General features: G+C 45.8%; 1 protein-coding gene and 1 long non-coding RNA gene across 10 annotated transcripts in view; one reads left to right on the forward strand and one right to left on the reverse strand.

Moving 5' to 3' along the window:
* Slc8a3 (solute carrier family 8 member A3) overlaps positions 1-18,793 on the forward strand; it is a 129,388-nt gene extending 110,595 nt beyond the window's left edge. The window contains exons 2-7 of one of the 5 annotated variants that reach the window (XM_038336821.1): positions 1,809-1,915; positions 8,618-8,635; positions 13,173-13,297; positions 14,003-14,102; positions 15,653-15,928; positions 18,361-18,793. In XM_038336821.1, coding sequence (XP_038192749.1) covers positions 1,809-1,915; positions 8,618-8,635; positions 13,173-13,297; positions 14,003-14,102; positions 15,653-15,928; positions 18,361-18,737 — 1,003 coding nt within the window. In that variant the 3' untranslated portion in view covers positions 18,738-18,793. Of the gene's footprint in view, positions 1-1,808; positions 1,916-4,104; positions 4,209-8,617; positions 8,636-13,172; positions 13,298-14,002; positions 14,103-15,652; positions 15,929-18,360 lie in introns of all 5 variants that reach the window. The other 4 variants (XM_038336824.1, XM_038336823.1, XM_038336825.1 and 1 more) reach the window with 4 other exon arrangements.
* LOC119818948 overlaps positions 1-19,143 on the reverse strand; it is a 46,946-nt gene that overhangs the window by 18,890 nt on the left and 8,913 nt on the right. The window lies entirely within an intron of this gene.

Consider the following 19,143-nt stretch of genomic DNA (forward strand, 5'->3'; position numbering starts at 1 on the left):
AAAGAGTCCATGCAAAGTTAGTCTATAAAGAATAGCTGTGCCTCATTTAAAAAGAAAGATTGGGACAGAAGGCCTCTATCTGTCTGCAAAGGTCAATCTGAGAGGCATGTCTGGAAGGGGGCTGCTGATGGGAGGAGACCAGGGTCCTGCACAGCTCTGTGTGCCTGTGCAGTTCTATGCCACAAGAGCAGCAGTGCCCCATCCCCTCCAGTGGAGGTGACATATGCGAGCTGGGTCTGGTCCTGAAATGCCCCACCATAAGCAACAGATTGAAGGCATAGACTTACCTCTGCAGAAAGGAGAAGCAGCAGGGTGGGTGGGTAGGTGGCACAAAATAGTTACCTACACATTCGCTCTACAAAATAATACATTTTCATACACAAACGATGCGGGTTATTGGGGTTGGCATTGGCCAATGGATCACCATAAAACCTAGACACCGATCCCAGCTCAGACAGCTCCGGAGTTATGTAGCCTGCCCTCCCATCCCCACACTGTAGCATCTCATCTGTAGATAGCATCTCCCAATCACTGTGAATTAGACAATGTATGACACAAAGCTAACTATTCTCTTGCCCCCCCCCACCCCCGTGCTCTCCACCGCCACACAAAAGGGAGAGAACATCTACTATTCTGGGCAGAATTCCCACAGGCCTGTTTGTCCCTCTCTTTCTGTTCTTTCTATAAAATGCACGCTTTCAGACATCATCTGCTGGTTCTAGAAGATATATATATATATATATATATATATATATATATATATATATTCCTTGTCCCAAAAGCAAAGCGATGAAGAATAAACCTTATGAGAAGACCTTTGAGTGCAACGTTCTTATGTATGCAGTAGCCTTTCATCAGTCTCCAGAGGGACTGTGGGGAATAGGGAGAGAGGAGAAGATGAGACGAGGCTGTGAGGACTGGATGCTGGCAAGCGTGATATATGTATCTCTGAAAATGTCACAGTGAACTCACTGCTAGATGCAATGCATAGGCATTAGAGGTTTTAAATTTTAAGTGTGGGAACCAGACACTCTCTTTCACCTATGACAAACCATTGTCTGAAAAGACTAAAGGGAAACGCCAGAAATAAACCATTTATAAATTTTAAATCGCTCTTATTATAGTGTATTGTGGGTATTTCTGTTTTGGTTTAGTTTCTGAGCTAGGGAATTGGTTTTGTAGTCCAGTTGTCCTTAAACGCACTGTGTGATCCATGCTGGCCCCAAACTCATTGTGAACCTCCTTCCTCAACCTCTGAGTACTTGGGTTACAAATGTGTATGACCACGCCCAACTGGTAATGTTGTAGTCCTTCTATTTTATCATTAGCTGTTAATCTCATATTGTGCCTAATCTATAAAGTAAATGTCATCATAGTTATGCACAAGTAGCATGTATGAGGTCCAAGACTATGCATGGTTTCACATGTTCACTGGTCTTGAAATATACCCCTACTGGATAGAAGGGGTGCTGCACAATCCCTGATAGTAGGTAAAGATGTATATCTTGTTTGTATATTGGTTTCACTGTTTGCCCAAGATCGCATAGCATTTCTGGGATTGAAACTTGGAGCCTTTGGCTGTAAAGCCCGAGCTTTGATGGAGTCTTCAAGTATGGTTGTAACATGCAGCCACATAAAACCCAAGGGGACTCCCTGAGGCTGGAGGGGGGCAGGACAGCACCTTCCTCAATGCCCTTGTGGGACTAGGGCCAATTGAGACTTTTCTGGGACTCTTTTTCCCTCTCTTCTCCAGCTGCCTTGCCCCGATTCTGCTCCTTGCTTATGATACTTTATTTTTCCATCCACAGCAAAACAATTCACATCAAGGTAATTGATGATGAGGCCTATGAGAAAAACAAGAATTACTTCATTGAGATGATGGGCCCCCGCATGGCCGATATGAGTGTTCAGAAAGGTGTAGTACCCTGTCCTCCACACTAACAGTAACAGTCTTTTCTCCCTCCTTTCTTCCTCTCTCCAATCCTTTTCCTTCTCTTCCTCTTGCCTCCTACCTTTCTGTTTTCTTCCTCTCTTGCTCTTTTCTCTTCTCCTCCTCTCTCTGTCCTAACCCTGCCAACCTGTCACATGGTATCCATAGAGGGGTCTTCAAGAACCAATGGCAATTTTTCTGGGTGGCAAAATTAATATGAGTGAGTAGAGAGAGAGAGAGAGAGAGAGAGAGAGAGAGAGAACCCACACTCTAAGAATATGGTAAATGAGGTTCTCTGTGATGTAGTATGGAGACAAGAAAGACGGCTAGATTTGCAGGTAGATATGCATCGTGAGAACAGACACCCGGCACAGATTTCCGTGGCAAAATTATTCTCAAGGCTGAGTTTATGTCCCAGGAGATTGAGAACCAATATGTTTGGACCATACTTCGTCCCACTCCCACACAGAACCCTTAGAGCCATCTTTATCTGGCATGTCTCTGCCATCAAAGTGTATTTCTCTCCCTGACCTTGACTGAGCTTAAAGTGCAGGTCTCCATCAAAGACCTTCCTGCTGTTTGCTACTCTTCCTATTAAGGGGAGCGAGATGTGGAGGCAGGGGGAATAGTAATGAGAGAATTCTACCTAAGGTGAATCTTTCCCTGCAAGCCCATGTGATGTTACAGAATGGACGGAGCTGTGCTTTCCATCTGAATGACCTTATATAGCTCTGGCCTCCAAGAGGAAGTCAGGCAATCCTTCCTAGGACAGGCTGTGCTCTGGAACTGCTGGGTTAAGGGTCAGTATCCCTGGACCAAACCATCATCATGTCTCTCTAAGTCAGACTCATTGCGATCTCATGCAGGAGTCCCTGTGGTAGCAAAACAGGTTGACGTCTTACAGACAGAGGAGTCTCTAATCTACAAATGCTCAATGATTGTGTCCACCCAGCAAGGTATGAAAAAGAATCTAAAGTAAAATCACAGACACACACACACACACACACACACACACACACACAATCACTGCTTGTGTTTTATTGGTAGCAAAGTGAAGCACATCTTCAGAATGCCAAAGGAACATCAAAAGATCTGAGGACATTTAAGTTGTCGTTTATCCTCTTCTCCCCTTGAGAGAATTGGGTTCCGGTGTCTTCCCTGAAACAAACCTCAGAGAATAGCAATCCGAGCTCCATCTCTCACTGGACCTACTAACTACCACTGTGGTTCCTTGAGGTTCCAAGAGAAATCAAACATGAAAATCCAGGCCCCTACTAGAACCTCTCTGACTAGACCACATGACTGAATGAGGCTCAGGTGAATACTTGGAGTATGTTTCTGAAAACAAAACTTGCTTTTCTTTATACCTGACACTCCACTGTGTTGGTACCCAGGAATAGAGAGTAATCTCCACAACCTTGTGTTCTCAACCCAAGTTAATCAGTGTTTAGAAGGTCAGCCTTGGTGCACAGCATCCCTCTATGACAAGAATGTCAATGGTGTGGAATTCCTGTATCATATTGGGGCTAACCCTTATTTGGGTTCCCTGAGCCTCCCTAAAGGATAAAAAACGAGAAAGTTAGTAGAGCTCTTCCTCCCTTTCTCCATACTCCTCTCCTCTCCCCCTCTCTCTAGTCTGCTTCTCTATAAATACTTTTAACTTTTTCTTAATGAGGCAAAAGAAGGGACTGGAGTCCTAGGTTCTGCAGAGACATTGTTCACTGTGAAGGGTTCTGGGTCATTCCCAGTAGGCAGGTCATCTATTGATGCCTAAAGAAATGCTACTGTTACCATGTGACACCAACGGAATGTGCTGCCCAACTTACTTCTTACTAACCGTTGGCAGGATCTAAAATGACTCCTCCCCACCATGATCCCAATCTTCTTCCTCCCCACTCCCTTCCTTCATCTTGGCTCCCTTTGCCCACTTTTCCTTGTCCCCCTGTCCCTTTCCCTCTCACTTGTAAGAACAACTGTGACCGAGGAGACAAGAAAAGCTAAGAGCATTTTTTAATAAGACAGCACACTCCACCAAAGTCCTGTCTAAGGCCACCATGGCAGGATGGGGCTGCATGTGCCAAGAGTGATGGGAACAGTTATTACAGGCTGTGCTCCAGGTGAACAACCCAGCTGCCCACCTAGTCGACACTCTCTCTCTCTTGTTGTCCCTACAGGAAAACCGTAAGGGTTAAAATAGTAGATGAGGAGGAATACGAAAGGCAAGAGAATTTCTTCATTGCCCTTGGTGAACCGAAATGGATGGAACGTGGAATATCAGGTGTGAGATTCTTTAAAAATCAAAGCAACAACCAAGAAAAGGCAAAGAAAAAGGAAAGAAATTTAAACAAACGAGGCAACAATAAAAAAGAAAAAAAGTGACTCTTATTTTTGCCCCCCACCTTTTGTTCCCTTGTCCTCCTCCTATTGACAGAAAATTTTATGCTTTTCCCTCCTGTATTCTCGCTCCCACCCTGTTTCGGTGTCATCTCTGCCTTCTTAGTCGTAGTTTATTTCCAGATTCCTCCTTTCCCACCCTCTGGGCAGTGCTGCAGCCTAAACTCCTCATTGCCCTAGTGAGTTATTCCTATGCTGTGCTCTGATCACCCAGTTATTCGATTGTTACTGTCCCCTGCCCTTTCCTCTATTCTCTGCCCCACACTATAGTTTGTCAATGTGAAAACTCCTTGGTGGGTGGGGAGGAGGAGAAAAAGAAAGGAATGTGATGTGTTGCATGCTTGTGCCCCTTCCTTGCCACCTCTCAATCTAGCAGGCATTGACAGTGATGGCTGGGGGTTGGAAGAAGGGTGAGACTCACATTGCCATAATGCTTTGACATTTTCTGCTGCATTCCCCAACCTCTATTGAATGCTTGGCAAGCTCTTCACTTGCAGAGTGGCCCACAGGTCTCTCTGCTCTTCCTGGAGGTAAGTGTGTTATCTGCCTATTCCCAGTTGGGTAGACCATGGCTTTGGGAGGTATACCAGTTGGCCATGGTCTCTGAGACCTCTCTAGGAGAGAGCTGGCTTTCTGAAGTAGCCCTGCAACATGGAATTCCAAGCTCTCCTTTCTCCCTTTGACATCTCATCCACTCCATTCTACCTTTCTTCATAGACTAAATTAAGGTACCTTATGTGGGTCAGTTTGGGATAATGAAAACAGAAAATTGAAAATCTGTAAGAGAAACTAAGTCATTTTAGGTTCAACTGTTCCATGAACGTGTGGGCCCTAGAAAAGAACATACTTGAGTAAGCCCAGAATGTTTATTTATGATTATCAAAGAAAGGAACACTAAATGGAGAAGTGGTTTGGAATGCTGAGGCACTAAAGACAGCCCGTGGACAGCTCGTGGATACCTGCCTTCGCTTAGCATCTGCAAGTGAAAACAATGCTCAGAGCTCGCGGCACCTCTCACCTCTGACTGGAGAAGTAGATGCTACAGTTTTCTCAGCACAGAACCCCAGCCAAAGGCTCATCCTTAGGAGAGTGACACTGGCATTGTCGCAACCAGAAAAGTAGATGCCTTTCTCACTCACTGGAAATAATCAGAAGCTACCACTTTGGAAATGGTGATGGGAATGCAAAAGCATCTGTTCATCTAGGAGGGTTGACCATTCTTCCGCGGTTTCACATTCAGCAACAGGGAGCTACACTGGCAGGTCTAAGAGAGTAAGGGCGACAGCAGCACTTTCAATGCACCCCTTCAGGTCTTCTCCTCAAGCTTGGTGGTCAATTATCACCATCCGCTGGAACCCTCTGAAGAACTCAGCTCTGCGCCGGCTGTGGATTGGACACATCTAGCCCTCAAGGGGCAAGGCAAGCTAAATAGTCCATTGCCCGCTGAGTAAAGTATTCCTTCCAACCTGACAACCAGAGAGTACCAGAAGAAAGAGAATCTCATTCCACTGCCTCTTATACTATCCCAGCCTATGGTCCAGCTCCCATTTTCCAGAATATTCTCAGAAACTGTCTCTGCACCTACCCTACCTCGTTCCCATCGCATCCCCTTTGTGCACCAACTACACATCTTTATGACTGGCTGGAAACAAAAGCTACCCAAGGCCCATGTAAGGGCTCCAGGCAGGAGGAAGAGATTAGAAGCCCATCTATGCCTTTATTTTACCATTTAAAACAGCTATTTTCTGCCTCCCCCTGGGTCCCCTACTAATCAGTAGGATAGAAAGGGTCCTAAGGTAAGCCTTGAGCTCTTTGGTAGACCTGACTGAATACAAACACCTGTGGCTGCTCCCTATTTGAGGTTGCCTTTTGCCACTGAAATATTTAACCCAGAAGATCCCAGAAAAGGTCCTTGTGAAGCCTAGCCCTGGGGAAGGAGGTAAGGAGACAAGGATTTCAGAAAATTATTTGTGTGATATGCCCCCCAGATTTTTCCAAAGACCAAGGTGCCAAGGTAGAAGTTGTTGGTAAGAAATGCATGGGTTTCCCAGCCTCGTGCCCTATGGTCTAGGTCTTAGACTCTGGGATATTAATTTTCAGTTTCTTCAGTTCTTCCCTGATATTGGCATCAGACCGTGAGGTGAAAGGTTATAAAACCCAATTGTCTAGATCCAGAGTCAAATGAAAACCCATTCTGATTTGCAGGGCGCACTACTGTTTTCAGAGTAAGAGGCAGCACAGTCAAAATTGCTTTTCATTATCACCACCGTCTAGGAGAGACTTAGGTATTCAGCCTGGCATCGTCCCTGCGTGGTCAAAAATGACAATAGGATTTTTTTTAAAAAATGACTGGACTTGAAATAAGAGACCCTATTCTGAGTAAACACAGCGGAGGTGATATTAAAAGTTCTGTGTGATCTGTGGTAGAGAAAAAAAGGAAAGAACGAGAGAAAACATAATTGCTGTGGCATGGAGTAAGCCCCAGAGTGTGACTTCTATGAGGCAAGACGGGCTGCTTCATTGTCTAGGCTAGTTAGTGGGTCAGTGCTTGGCCAGAGGAAGTCTGGGAAAGTCAGAGAAAGGAAGCAATGTCCAATAGTGGGAGCTGCTTCTTTGCCTTCTTTCCACATTCAGGGACACACCCTGTCCAGAGCCCCACCCCCAGAAGTTTCTTGAGCTATCTTCTTTCCTAATTGTCTCTGGGGGAATCTGAGCGGGATGAGTAACTCTCAGCTGCACCTGAGGATCAATAGACGGGAATGCAAAGAAAAGACCCTGGTGGTAGTCAGTCACTCAATATTGACCTCCGTGGATCTCACAGATGCATCTGTTCCTGCTGAGTAAGAAACCTCTGATCCACAAAGACAAGAAGCAGAGAATGTCTGACTTGCCTATCTGAACTTTAGGGCCTGAAGTCTTCTTCCTGCAGACCCATGGAAGGAGCATGTCCATGACAATATCATGAGAATATCCTCGGGCCAACTAATCACCTTCATGGTCTAAATGGAAACAACTGGGAAAAATCAACTGTGGCTCAGCTATTTACACACCATGTAGATTCTGAGTCCACACATATCTTCAGCAGCTGCGGACGTGAAGTTATGGGTCTCAGGCATGAGCTGCATTCCTTGAGGTTACTAGAAGAAGCAATTTGTAGATATTCCCGCCTATACCCACCTACTCTCCTTTCTTGTCAGTCTCTAGCAGGAGTAGGTATCAGGGTGTTTCCAGATCTGACAAGAGCCAAAGATGAGGGGTATAAAGTTATACATACAATCGGGATGAAAATAAGGTGGGAAATTCACAAGAATTTCTTTTTAGCTTGTGCATTTTTGAAGTCCAAGAGAGTCTTGCATAAACTAAGCTCTTCTCCCATGTGATGAGTCTCTCATTCATTGGGAGAATCTGTCAGGTTATTCTAGAAACAAGAGAGTTTTAGCATGAGCAAAAAGAAGCTCGAGACATCCTATGTTGTGCGTGTCTTTGACTCTGCTCCCCAGTCTGCACAGAGGCCTCGCATTTATCATCTATCCATCTTCATACAAGTTTCGGTCTGACAATCCCTCTGTTCTGGAGAACCTGAAATCCAGAGTTCACCTACCCTTTCTGAACAAAAGACTGTCAATTCCCAAAACTGTAAACAACAAGCCTTTATTGAACATTACTAAGTGTAGGGACAGGGCTAGACAGGGGCTATCATTCAGGGACCACAGTCTAAAGGATGCATCTTTCCTTACATCATTCTTTCAGGGAAGATCAAAGCTCTGGCCCTCATGGTAGCTGAGATACACTGGGAAGCAGAACATGCTCTGACTGCAAGGCTGGGGCTGGGAATGGTAGAAGGAAACACCGTCCTGCTCTTGAATTTTGCTCTCTGGGGCTCACCTTCAAGCCTTACGCTCTACTTGCCCTCAACAGTCCAGCTACTCTGACAGGGTTGCAAAGCACACACGGTGTTCATGATAGCTAGCCAGAATCACAGTGGCCACCTAAGTGTCTTTTTCACCCACGCAGCGTGTTCATCATCATACCCCCATCCTTAGCAGTCAGGTTTTCAGGGAAGGTGTGGGGTACCTTCCTTGTAGCTGCTCAGCAGTCTTTCCAGCTTCTCACGCCTCTTGCTGCTCTTGCTGCGCATGCTCAAATGCTGCCTTTTGCATGTGTTTTTGCTCATTCTCTCACTGCCTCCTTTATGCTGCCAGGAACCACAAAGCCTGGGGCCACTTTCAAGATGGGATCTTAATGTTCTTTCCTTTTCTTTCTCCCCCTTCTCTGATATCCATTTTCAAACAGCGCTCCTGTTATCTCCAGGTAAGAGGTGTCTGTCTTTCCCCTCTTTTCTATTCTTGCCAGTGCCATTACTTGGTTTAAGATCAATGTCCATTACATTACTTAACAGGAACTACAGGGTCAAGATAACCTGACAGCTTCTCCCAATGACCGAGAGACTCCTTACATAAAGTAATTGAGGGGAAGTAGATAATTCCTTGAACACCATTTTCACCGGTGAGAGTGTGAAAATGCATAGTTAGCCGTTAAAATAAAACTTACCAAGAAGATGGTAGGTCATAGATTTCCCTGCATCTCAGTTTGTCTGCCTCTTCTGTTGTTGGAGAGGAGATGGGAAGAGTTAAGACCAGACTCTCCAATGGGATTGACATAGGACTCAAAAGGAAAGACTGACTTCAGCGACCCAGGGAGAAATAATTAAGAACTTCTGGGAACAGTAAAGGCGGTTTGTCTTTTTAAAAAAAAATTATAGACTTTTACTGACCCTGGAGACCTTCTAACTCATCACAGATGAGATCTTAATAGCTAGATGTGAACTCATTTGTCATTTATCCTTAGAGTTACATATGCTCCAAACAGAAAAGCTTTGTGTGGGAACAGGGAGAAGAGAGATATTTATAGATTTTATTTCAGCAAGACTCTCATTCAGAATTTAGATCCTGTGTAGGACACAGACCTACTTTAGAGTCTGCTGCCGTGAGTGGAAGCCCATCACAAACAGCATCCAACTTCAGGACCAGAAAAGGAAACAGCCCTCCATGTCTGGCAGCACTGTGCTCAATACAGATGGAGTGTGCTCCACAAGACAGTTTCAATATGTTTTAAAAGAATGCCTTACATTTAATCTGTTCTTTGAACACACACACACACACACACACACACACACACACACACACACACACAGCCATTGAAGAGGCAAAAGATCTTACTGCATGCTCTGGTGTTCCAAGTCACCTACAGGCCACCCCTTGGGCTTAAGTAGAGGCAATAGGCATAGTAAAATCATTTGCCTCCTTGGAGCCTACAGCAAAAAGTGCACAAAGTTAATATGCTTTCCTCTTGTGGAAACATTGCTCCAGTCTCTTCATCTTCTTGCTTATTTTTATGCCGACAGGATACGTGCTAGCTTGAGCTCTGTGCTCTGCACTCTCCTCCTGGGGTGTTGGTCTTTCTTTCCCCTCTGCTCATACTACCCCACATGGATACGTTCAGGTTTCTTTGTTCCAGTTCTTACCTTCACTGCTAACACACATATTTGTATTTGGTTTAAGTTTCATTATACTTTTAACAAGATTTCAAACACCGATGGAAATATAAAATGCAGAGCAGGGGGTGTCCTATACCTCCTCTGGATCAGGAGCCCTTGATTAGGCTTTCCACCCACCAGAAACCTCAGGTTTCAATTTCCATCTTCCTGAGGGGACAGGACGATGTGATTGGCAGCACCTGGTGGTGAAAGAGAGTAAATGTGTTCATCCTGGGCTAGTCCACCAAGTGCAAGGGCCTTAGAGTGAGAGCCCTGGCCACACCACTGCTTCTTCGTAGAGCGATCCACAGAACGTTCACAGCCTATCCTTGTCCAGCCTGGAGAGCTCTTTGTTCTTCCAGTATTTGTCCAATCTTCCGTCGTATTTACATTCTACCTCCTCCCCCACCTCTCTCCCTTTCTCGTTCTTGAAATGAGGGTTTGTTTAGTCAGCCTGCACGTCGAGATCACCTCTCCTTGTTCTCTTCACTCGAAATTCTGAGGAGCAGTCAGAATCATTAGCATTCATCTTTTAAGTCTGGGGCTTGCGAAATTAACTTAACTTAAGCTATGACCAGTATACAAAACTTAGGAAAGAAGGAGGATTGACATCAAGACACTAAGTTGGGGTTCATAGAAAGGCATGTGAGTCAGTTACCAGGAATATAGAGTGCTTCTGTGGGACTTGCCAATAGAGCATTGGGTATTTGTCAAAGGGATTTTTGCAGAAGGCTAGATAGAAAAAGTGACTGTCACCACAGGGGTGGACAGGTCAGCAGGTGGATCGATAATATGCCAGATGGATATGGTGCTAGATTGACAGCTAGACAAGGGGTTAGACAGGTACATTTACGTGGCACTGGAGAGCTCATTATAGTGGTATAAAGTTCCTGCGGCACATGTGAAGTATGACATGAGGGAACTGGCGAGGGAGGAGCAGAATAACACTGTCACGGCTGAGACGAGCAGTGGTATATGATGCCAAAGCCAGAGGAAGAGGAGACGGCTACTCATTCTTTCAGGAGTCTGTCTTCCCTACGGGCTTTTCTCCCAGGTTGCCTTGCAGTTCAGTTTCAAGGGCTGTTGTTCTTGTAACTAGCCCCAGAACATTCAGACTCCTGGATTTGCCTTCCAAATGAACCCATCAGAGAGCCATATTAAATGAAGTGAGTGAGGTGAGGCTGCCATAAGATGTCCTCCAGCTTGGAAATATAAAAGAACAAGGAACAGCTGAGTGTTCGGCCACAAACGAGGCATGTATGCCACCCCTCTAAGACTCAGAGAACACCGTGGGAGAGAAGCAGGAAGAATGTAACAGCCAGAGGATAGGGTGAAGGGCCACAGAATGTCATCTCCTGAACACAGTACAGCCATTCTCATCCTGAACTCAATACAACTGCACTCACCTACCCTGAGCCTGCACAAGAATGGACCTGTCACCAGCCAATCACAAGAAGGGAAACCCACTCAAGAGGACCCTCCCAACCTGCGATCCTCGTGACCATGATAGATACTTGGAACTAGAGAGTTGCTACCATCAGTTGAGTAACCACTGGTGAACCCACAAGTCTCTAGTAGAGAATTTCAAACCCATCCTTATGTGGATGGCCCAGGTTAAAACTCACTGAGTCTCAAAAGTAAACCCAAATGTGTGAACATGGAAAGGGGACTTGTAAGGTTGAGAGAGACTTGATGGGGTGATGGAGAATGAGGAAGGGGCCTATAGAATACATTACATGTGTGTGAGAAAAAATGAGCACAAAGTAACAGAGAGAGAGGGGAGAGAGGGGAGGAAGAGAGAGAGGGAGAGAGAGAGAGAGAGAGAGAGAGAGAGAGAGAGGGAGGGAGGGATCTAGATTGCTTATCTCTTTCTCGTCTCTTCCTCTCTCCCCTCTCGCTCTGTTTGCTCTGTTATTTCTTGTCTTCTTTAGAGTGCTTGTCTGTGTATCTGTGGGAGGAGGGAGCTTAATCTTCAAAAACCACCAGAGCTACTATGGTGCAGCACCACGGACAGCTCCCAGACATTGTTGGATGGCCTTCTATCTAGTTCATGGTTGTAGAGTCCAGTAGCAAGCTCAGACACTGGAGCCTGCACGCCATCAACTGTCCTCATTCTGGCTAACTAAGGAAATCTTTATATAAATAAGTCTCTCCACCTAGTAAAACCCAGCTGTATTTTATAGTTTTCCTGTGGATTCCCTTCATTGCAACCTCAAGAACCCAAGCGGGGGAAAAATGAAAAAGAAAAAAAGAAAAGAAAAAGACTTCCTTGGCCTCTGACCCATTTTGTCCTTGGGATTATCCAAGAACTAGAGGATTCCCAAGGGAGGTTTACTCCGTGGAATGAAAGCAATTAAGGAGCTGAATGAAAGAACTAATTGCATGTGAGGATGCGGACTTGGATGGGGAGATGTTTAAATGAGCTCTGAAAGAAACAGACTGCCAAGAGCGATTTTCTAATCAAAGGGGAATGAAAAGATTCAATCTCTATTTCACTCTAATCCAGAAAAACATGTCTTCATGGTGAAGTGGCTGAAGTGGAAAGCCTGTTTAGCTGTTCAGCATGAGAAGGGACCATTGGCAAATGATGCAAGACACGGAGGGTCACAGAGAATGCTTACAAAGAAAATAAAGGGAGGACTTTGTTTTATTTTTGCTTTGGATGTTTTTTTTAACCCCAGAAGAGATGACCCTGCCTTGTATAGAAATCCTGGAGGAATCTATCTCTGGAACACCATGAAGTTCCTTGGGAATCGTCCAAGTTTCCCATCGTGAAGATGTCAGTCACCTGTATAAAACGGAGATGGTTCTGCAAACATTCCCTTTCGCTTCCATAGCTGCAACAGTGCCAACAATGTTGAAAACAGATGATAATGGGGGCCAGTAGGCAGTGCCTTTGGATCGCGGATCTTCCAGAACTCTTACATAAAGTAATGGACAATCAGATCAGTAGCTCAAAATAGTTAAGACCATGAGGTTTGGCTTTTCTTCCCAGCTCTGCAGCCACTCTCTAAATGGCTTGGGAGCATCATTTGGTACCATTCACTGGGAATCCTTTGGTATAATTCACTAGGAAATTAGATTCCCTACCCGGAAATAAAACCAAAAGAGAAGTGCTCATCTCGGGTCTACCAGGAGCATGACTGTGGCCTGATCAGGGTGTTCAGCCATTCGTAGAAAGAGAAACTAGAAATGCCCAGTCCCTGTTCTTGAGTACGCCTTGCTTTCCACCCACTGCCCATGCCCCTGAGCGATAAAGTCCTGGGAGATGGAAAAGGCGCTAAAGCTCGTCTGATTTTTCTTTTGTTGCAGAGGTGACAGACAGGAAGCTGACTATGGAGGAAGAGGAGGCCAAGAGAATAGCAGAGATGGGAAAGCCAATATTGGGTGAACACCCCAAGCTAGAGGTCATCATTGAAGAGTCCTATGAGTTCAAGGTCAGACCATCAGTGAGGTATAATGATAGCTAACTAAAGTGGGAAACAGAAGAGATGAGGTTTTTTTCTAATTTCACCGCGGAAAATGTGAAGTAGAAACCGAACAAATCACTTATCCACCCCAGGGCTCAGTTTTCCATTTATAATATGTAACAAGTATTCTGGTTATTTGTATGCTAGGAATACTATAGGGAAACATGATATAAAATATGAAATAAGCAGGGCAGGGAGCTCTTAGACGTGTCACCACAATTGTATGTTTTAAACATATCAAAACTCACTGCTGCAGACCAAGGTTTATTGACATCTTATTCTATAGTTACATTTCAAGCCAGGTGTGGTGGGCCAAGCCTTTAATCCAAGGCACTTGTGAGGCTGGAGCAGGTGCATCTCTGTGAGTTCAAGGCCAGCCTGGTCTAGATAGAGAATTCCATGACAACTGCTGCATAAGAGAGAGACCCTGTCTCAAAAGACCACAAAATATCCTCTGTAGTTACATTCCTCTGAACACCCAGTGTTCGAATCCATAGAGAAAAGGGAACTAGGGGGAATTGCCCAAGAAGATCTCATCCAAAGATACCACCTCATGAAAAGATTTTAGAACCTTTGCGATTCAGGGCATCTTTCATTCCTTTGTAACAGGGGAGGCCTCATTAGTCTTGAGAAATCTAACCTCATGAGTCCAAGTTTTTCTCTCCATGATAGAGTACAGTGGACAAGCTGATCAAGAAGACAAACTTGGCGCTGGTTGTGGGGACCCATTCCTGGAGGGACCAGTTCATGGAAGCCATCACTGTTAGTGCAGGTAAGAGGACCCTCAAGATAGCTTTTCTAGGAATGCAGATAGCCACCAAGAAAGAAGATCACGGCCCCCTTAGTGGCTCATCACTTTCAAGGAGAGCTCTTCAGCGGAGTCTTCCCAGCTCCGGTCTGAGATGCTTATCCCTTTCAATGGGCAACTAAAAGATAGAGGGTAGTGACATCTGGATTCAAATCCTGATTCTGCTGTGTGAGCTAATGCAAGTATCCTTTCTATCTTCAATGTTTTCCGTCCTAAAAAGAACTGCTGTTGCCTTTCTCAGAAGTACAAGTACAAAATATATACCTGTGAAATCTAGTTTCTATCATTCCTCATCTCCCCACAAGTTTGCTTTTCCTTTTTGGTAAAATGAAAAATAATTCTGGTTTAGAGACTGGATGTTAAGAGTTAGCAAAATGTTTTTGCGTTGACCTCCCTGATGAATCTCTACTCTGCATGAGTTCTTTGACATCAACAGAATGACTCTGCTGTAGTGTCGCCAGCCTAGGCAGAAGTCCCAGATACCCGCGGATGTGTTGGAATGAGGATGGACAGGGTCTCCCAGCTGCCCCTGTATTGTCTCTCAGCAACACTATAGTTCTCTTGAACAGACAAGCACTACTGGCCTTGTCTTTTTCCATGAGATTTTGTTGTCATAGCAACCCACGGGGTTACATCCCTAAGGTCCCAGAGCCAGAGCAAAAGCACAGCCAGGAATAGAGGCTTGCTACTGCTGCCGCCCTGCTCCCACATCCATTCTGCTGTGCCCCTTCTGATGACATGACTGTGCCCCTCAAGAGACCACAGAAGGAATGTAGGCCACACAGTCTACTTCCCTTCACAAAGGAGGGATCTGAAGTTCAAAAACTCTAAAGTACCCCAGGCTAAGATTCCTTTCATTTAAAATTGGAATTAGAGCCCAGATTCCTGATTTCTGTTTTTTGCAAACTGAAAGCATTTAAGTTGCCCTTGAAGGCACACTGGTACCTCAGTACATTCTCTCAGGGGGGCAGTCACTGGCGGGGCACATGTACCCATAGTTCCTAGCAAAGACAGAGACCATCCCTGCTCTGTTCCATGGGATATCTGAGGAAGGGTACCTGCCTCCATGCTCTGGAATGACAGTCATCCCTCTGGGGATGGATGATGGCCGAATTATGGTCGTCATCGCTGTAGACAGGTTAGAAACTTGAGAGGAACCCCATTGGCACCCAGTGAGGAGTGGTCAAGCACACAGCCAGTTTCCTTTCTTCCCACTCTTTGTCCTCCTGTTCTCCCACTCTGCCTCTTACTCGCATCCTCTCTTCTTTTTCTATAGTCTACAGTTTGTTCGCTTAGCACCCTGCATTGAAACTGACCGGTGACCTTATGACCAATTTGTTTCTTATTTCCCCACTGTTTAACTGGTGCCTACACGCTGTTCCTCGCTTGCTGTCCAGAGAGATCTGCATCCCCTCTCAGCCCAGGATGCCTGTAGTATGGGTTGGACTTGACTTTTTCACGAATGAAGATCTGATCTCACTTCCCTGTCTCAAGCCTGTTTATCTTACCTCCAGCAGGGGATGAAGATGAGGATGAATCGGGAGAGGAGAGGCTGCCTTCCTGCTTTGACTATGTCATGCACTTCCTGACAGTCTTCTGGAAGGTGCTTTTTGCCTGTGTGCCCCCCACGGAGTACTGCCACGGCTGGGCCTGCTTTGTGGTCTCCATCCTCATTATTGGCATGCTCACCGCCATCATCGGGGACCTAGCCTCTCACTTCGGCTGCACAATTGGGCTCAAGGATTCAGTCACAGCTGTTGTTTTTGTGGCGTTCGGCACCTCTGTGCCAGGTGAGAGTGAGAGGTACTTAAGTTTGCAAAGGGGATATCCCCTGGCTCAAATGACCCCTGGACTCTGCCTCATCTCAGATAGGAAGCAACAGGCACTGTGGGTAATAGCCAATTCACACGTTCAATCATTGCTCATCAAAATCTTAGGAAAACTGAGGTCTACCAAGGATATAGAACCTGACCAAGTAAACGGCCCAATTTCTTGGCCTTTATATTGTATTACTAGGACACAAGAAATGCAATTAAATGCATACAATAATGTCCTTCCATTTGCCTCTGGCAGCCTCTGAGAGATTAAATATTACCTTGCTTACAAACGCCCCTATAGAAATGTCCACAATCCTTCTTGGCATCCCCTGCTCCTGTGGGCATCTATGAGGGCAAAGTGTCTCCTATCAGAATAAGCATAAGAACCTTAGTTGAGATTTGTCTTTCTGTGTGAGGAATTACATGCTCTTTATTTCCTTTTAAATATCCCAAGGCAAACAGCAGTAAGCATTCATTAATTCACTTAGTAGACTAATATTTACTGAGTTCCCTGGATGCCTGATACAGTGCCGTGCTAGTTGCACATCTATTGTGTGAGTTGAGGCAAACATGTTTCCTTCTCAGCCCTCAGCTAAAAACCTAGCAAAGGAGACTCTACCCAAATGATTTTTTTTTTTAAATCTCAACGATTTCTATGAAGTAAAGGTGTCAAACAGGGAACCTTAGTTAAGTCGGGTTAGGCCAGGTCCTGTGGAAACAAGGCCTGAATGACAAGCAGCACGTAGCACATACAGGGTGACTGTATTAGGCCAGGCTCCCTACTTCATTTAGTCTGGGTCTCTATGGCACCTGAACTCTGACATTTTGCTAGCTTCAAGTACTTGGGCTAAATCTTACCAGGCAGGAGTTAGCAGGGCAACTTTTGTTGGAACAAAGAAACATCCTACTAGAGATCAATTACACCCATTCATTTCTTCAGCATGGCCGTGACATAAGTCCCAAGGAAAAGGCTTAAGGAAGGATTCATCTCACTCATGGTTTCAGGAGTGTTAACACAGCATGGCAGGGAAGGAGGCATGATGGAAAAAGCAAGTCACATATCATGGTTGACAAATACATGAGAAAGTAAGAACAGGCCCAAGGCAAGCTATAAGCTCCAAGAAATGCCCCCCAAGTGAGCTACATCCCCCAAATAGGTCCCTCCTACCTTTCACTGCCTCCTAATAATGCCATCATATTTTGACTTTGTCAATGGATTCATCCATTCCTTGCGACACAGCCCGTGGGATCTAATAGTCTCTGGAGACTTCATCACAAGTACACCCAAATGTGTGCTCTACCACTTCCCCTGGGTGGCTCTCCATCAAGTCGAGTTGATACTCAAAATGAATCCTCACACGATATCTACACAACACTCCAGGAACTCCTCCTTCTCAACACCCAGGACAGACCAGGGCCGGGGGGAGGGTGTCTTAGTCACACCAGAAGTCTGGCTATTATGGAAATAAATCTGTTAATAAGAAGTCAGGTAATGGCGGGAGCTTTGCAGTTGAAATGCCCCGTGCTCGCTGTTCTCTGGGCCTTGGTGTGCCTAAACTGACGGAGGGGAAGGAGCTGATGTGAGGGGAAAAGACACATGTGAAAAAGTAATGGAGGAACAGAGAGCTTAACTTCAAGGTCATAGTCAAGTTGGGGCAAGAAGCTTTCTCTGGGCAATCTGAGAAATTTGGCACCAGCGAGACATATACTATATACTATGTACTATATACTATACTGGGTAGAGAGATCATTCGGGGCATTTCCAAGGCCTGGATATTGGTCCAGAAAGCACCTGACAATCCTGGAGCTTTCAGAAGAATATGCTGTGGTCCGTGCCTCTGCTATCATAGCTTTTGTTAAAGCTCCTTGGGAATGAGAGGGTGTTATGGGCAGGGTCCTCCCACTGGGATTCTAGAGTCAAGTCCCTAGCTCACTTAAGTGACCTTGAATAGATGCCTTGATCCTGATTCCCTTGTGTGCATGAGCATTGCTCAGTCACTTTCAGGGTTAAACGAGTGCATGCCCCACAGGACCGTTACAACCAATCATCAGCTCCAGCTGCTTCCCTAGGATATGAAAGTTGCCTGGGCAGATGTTATGAAGTGACTGAATCTTCTTTGCTACAGACATGATATGATCTTTAGCAGGGAGTGATAGGCTCACTTGGTAAATATTAGAACAGGAATAAATAGCTCTTAGGGTGCTTCATACACCTACAGATGAGGAACGGGAAACCCAGACCCCCTCATTGGATCTATAATCTATAAAGCTATACAGTTCATCACTGACAAGGCTGGAAGTGGCCCGTTTGCCCACGCTGCCAAGCTGCTTATGAGGGATACTCAAGGGCAAGCCCTGCACATCCCAGCCTCCCACAGCTCCCATTTGTCTCTGTCCTTTTCCAGATACATTCGCCAGCAAAGCTGCTGCCCTGCAGGATGTGTATGCAGATGCCTCCATTGGCAACGTCACCGGCAGTAATGCTGTCAACGTCTTCCTGGGTATTGGCTTGGCCTGGTCCGTGGCCGCCATCTACTGGGCCATGCAGGGACAGGAGTTCCATGTGTCTGCTGGCACTCTAGCCTTTTCCGTCACTCTTTTCACTATCTTTGCATTCGTCTGCCTCAGTGTGCTCTTGTACCGTCGGCGGCCCCACCTGGGCGGGGAGCTCGGAGGTCCCCGTGGCTGCAAGCTTGCCACTACGTGGCTCTTTGTCAGCCTGTGGCTCCTCTACATACTTTTTGCCACACTGGAGGCCTACTGCTACATCAAGGGGTTCTGAACCGCCAGAGCAAGACCTCCACAGGGCAGGCCTGGAGCTTCTCCGAAGAGAAGGGCGCTTCCTCGCCAACCTCTCCAGGTTGAGCAGTCCTGGAGAAGCAGCATCAGGACACGAGCCCCAGGAACGTCACCTGACCTAGGCCCTGGCACTGCACATAAAGGGCAAAATCTAACCAATCCAATGGAATGGAGGAGACACCAACTTCCAAAGTATTTAATTAAAAACAAACCAACAACAGCAACAAATCCACCTCTACCCCATCATCCATTCATGTCCCTGAGTCTTCTCTTGTGTATCCCACTATTCCTTTGACTCTCGTTCCCTGAGGGGCAGGACTTCCCCTGCCTCCAGTGGCATGCATCAAGACTCCCTCATTCAGCTGTCAGGGTGTGAGGACGAGCCATCT

The sequence above is a fragment of the Arvicola amphibius genome, chromosome 7, assembly GCF_903992535.2.
Source record: "Arvicola amphibius chromosome 7, mArvAmp1.2, whole genome shotgun sequence".
Classification (NCBI taxonomy): domain Eukaryota; kingdom Metazoa; phylum Chordata; class Mammalia; order Rodentia; family Cricetidae; genus Arvicola; species Arvicola amphibius.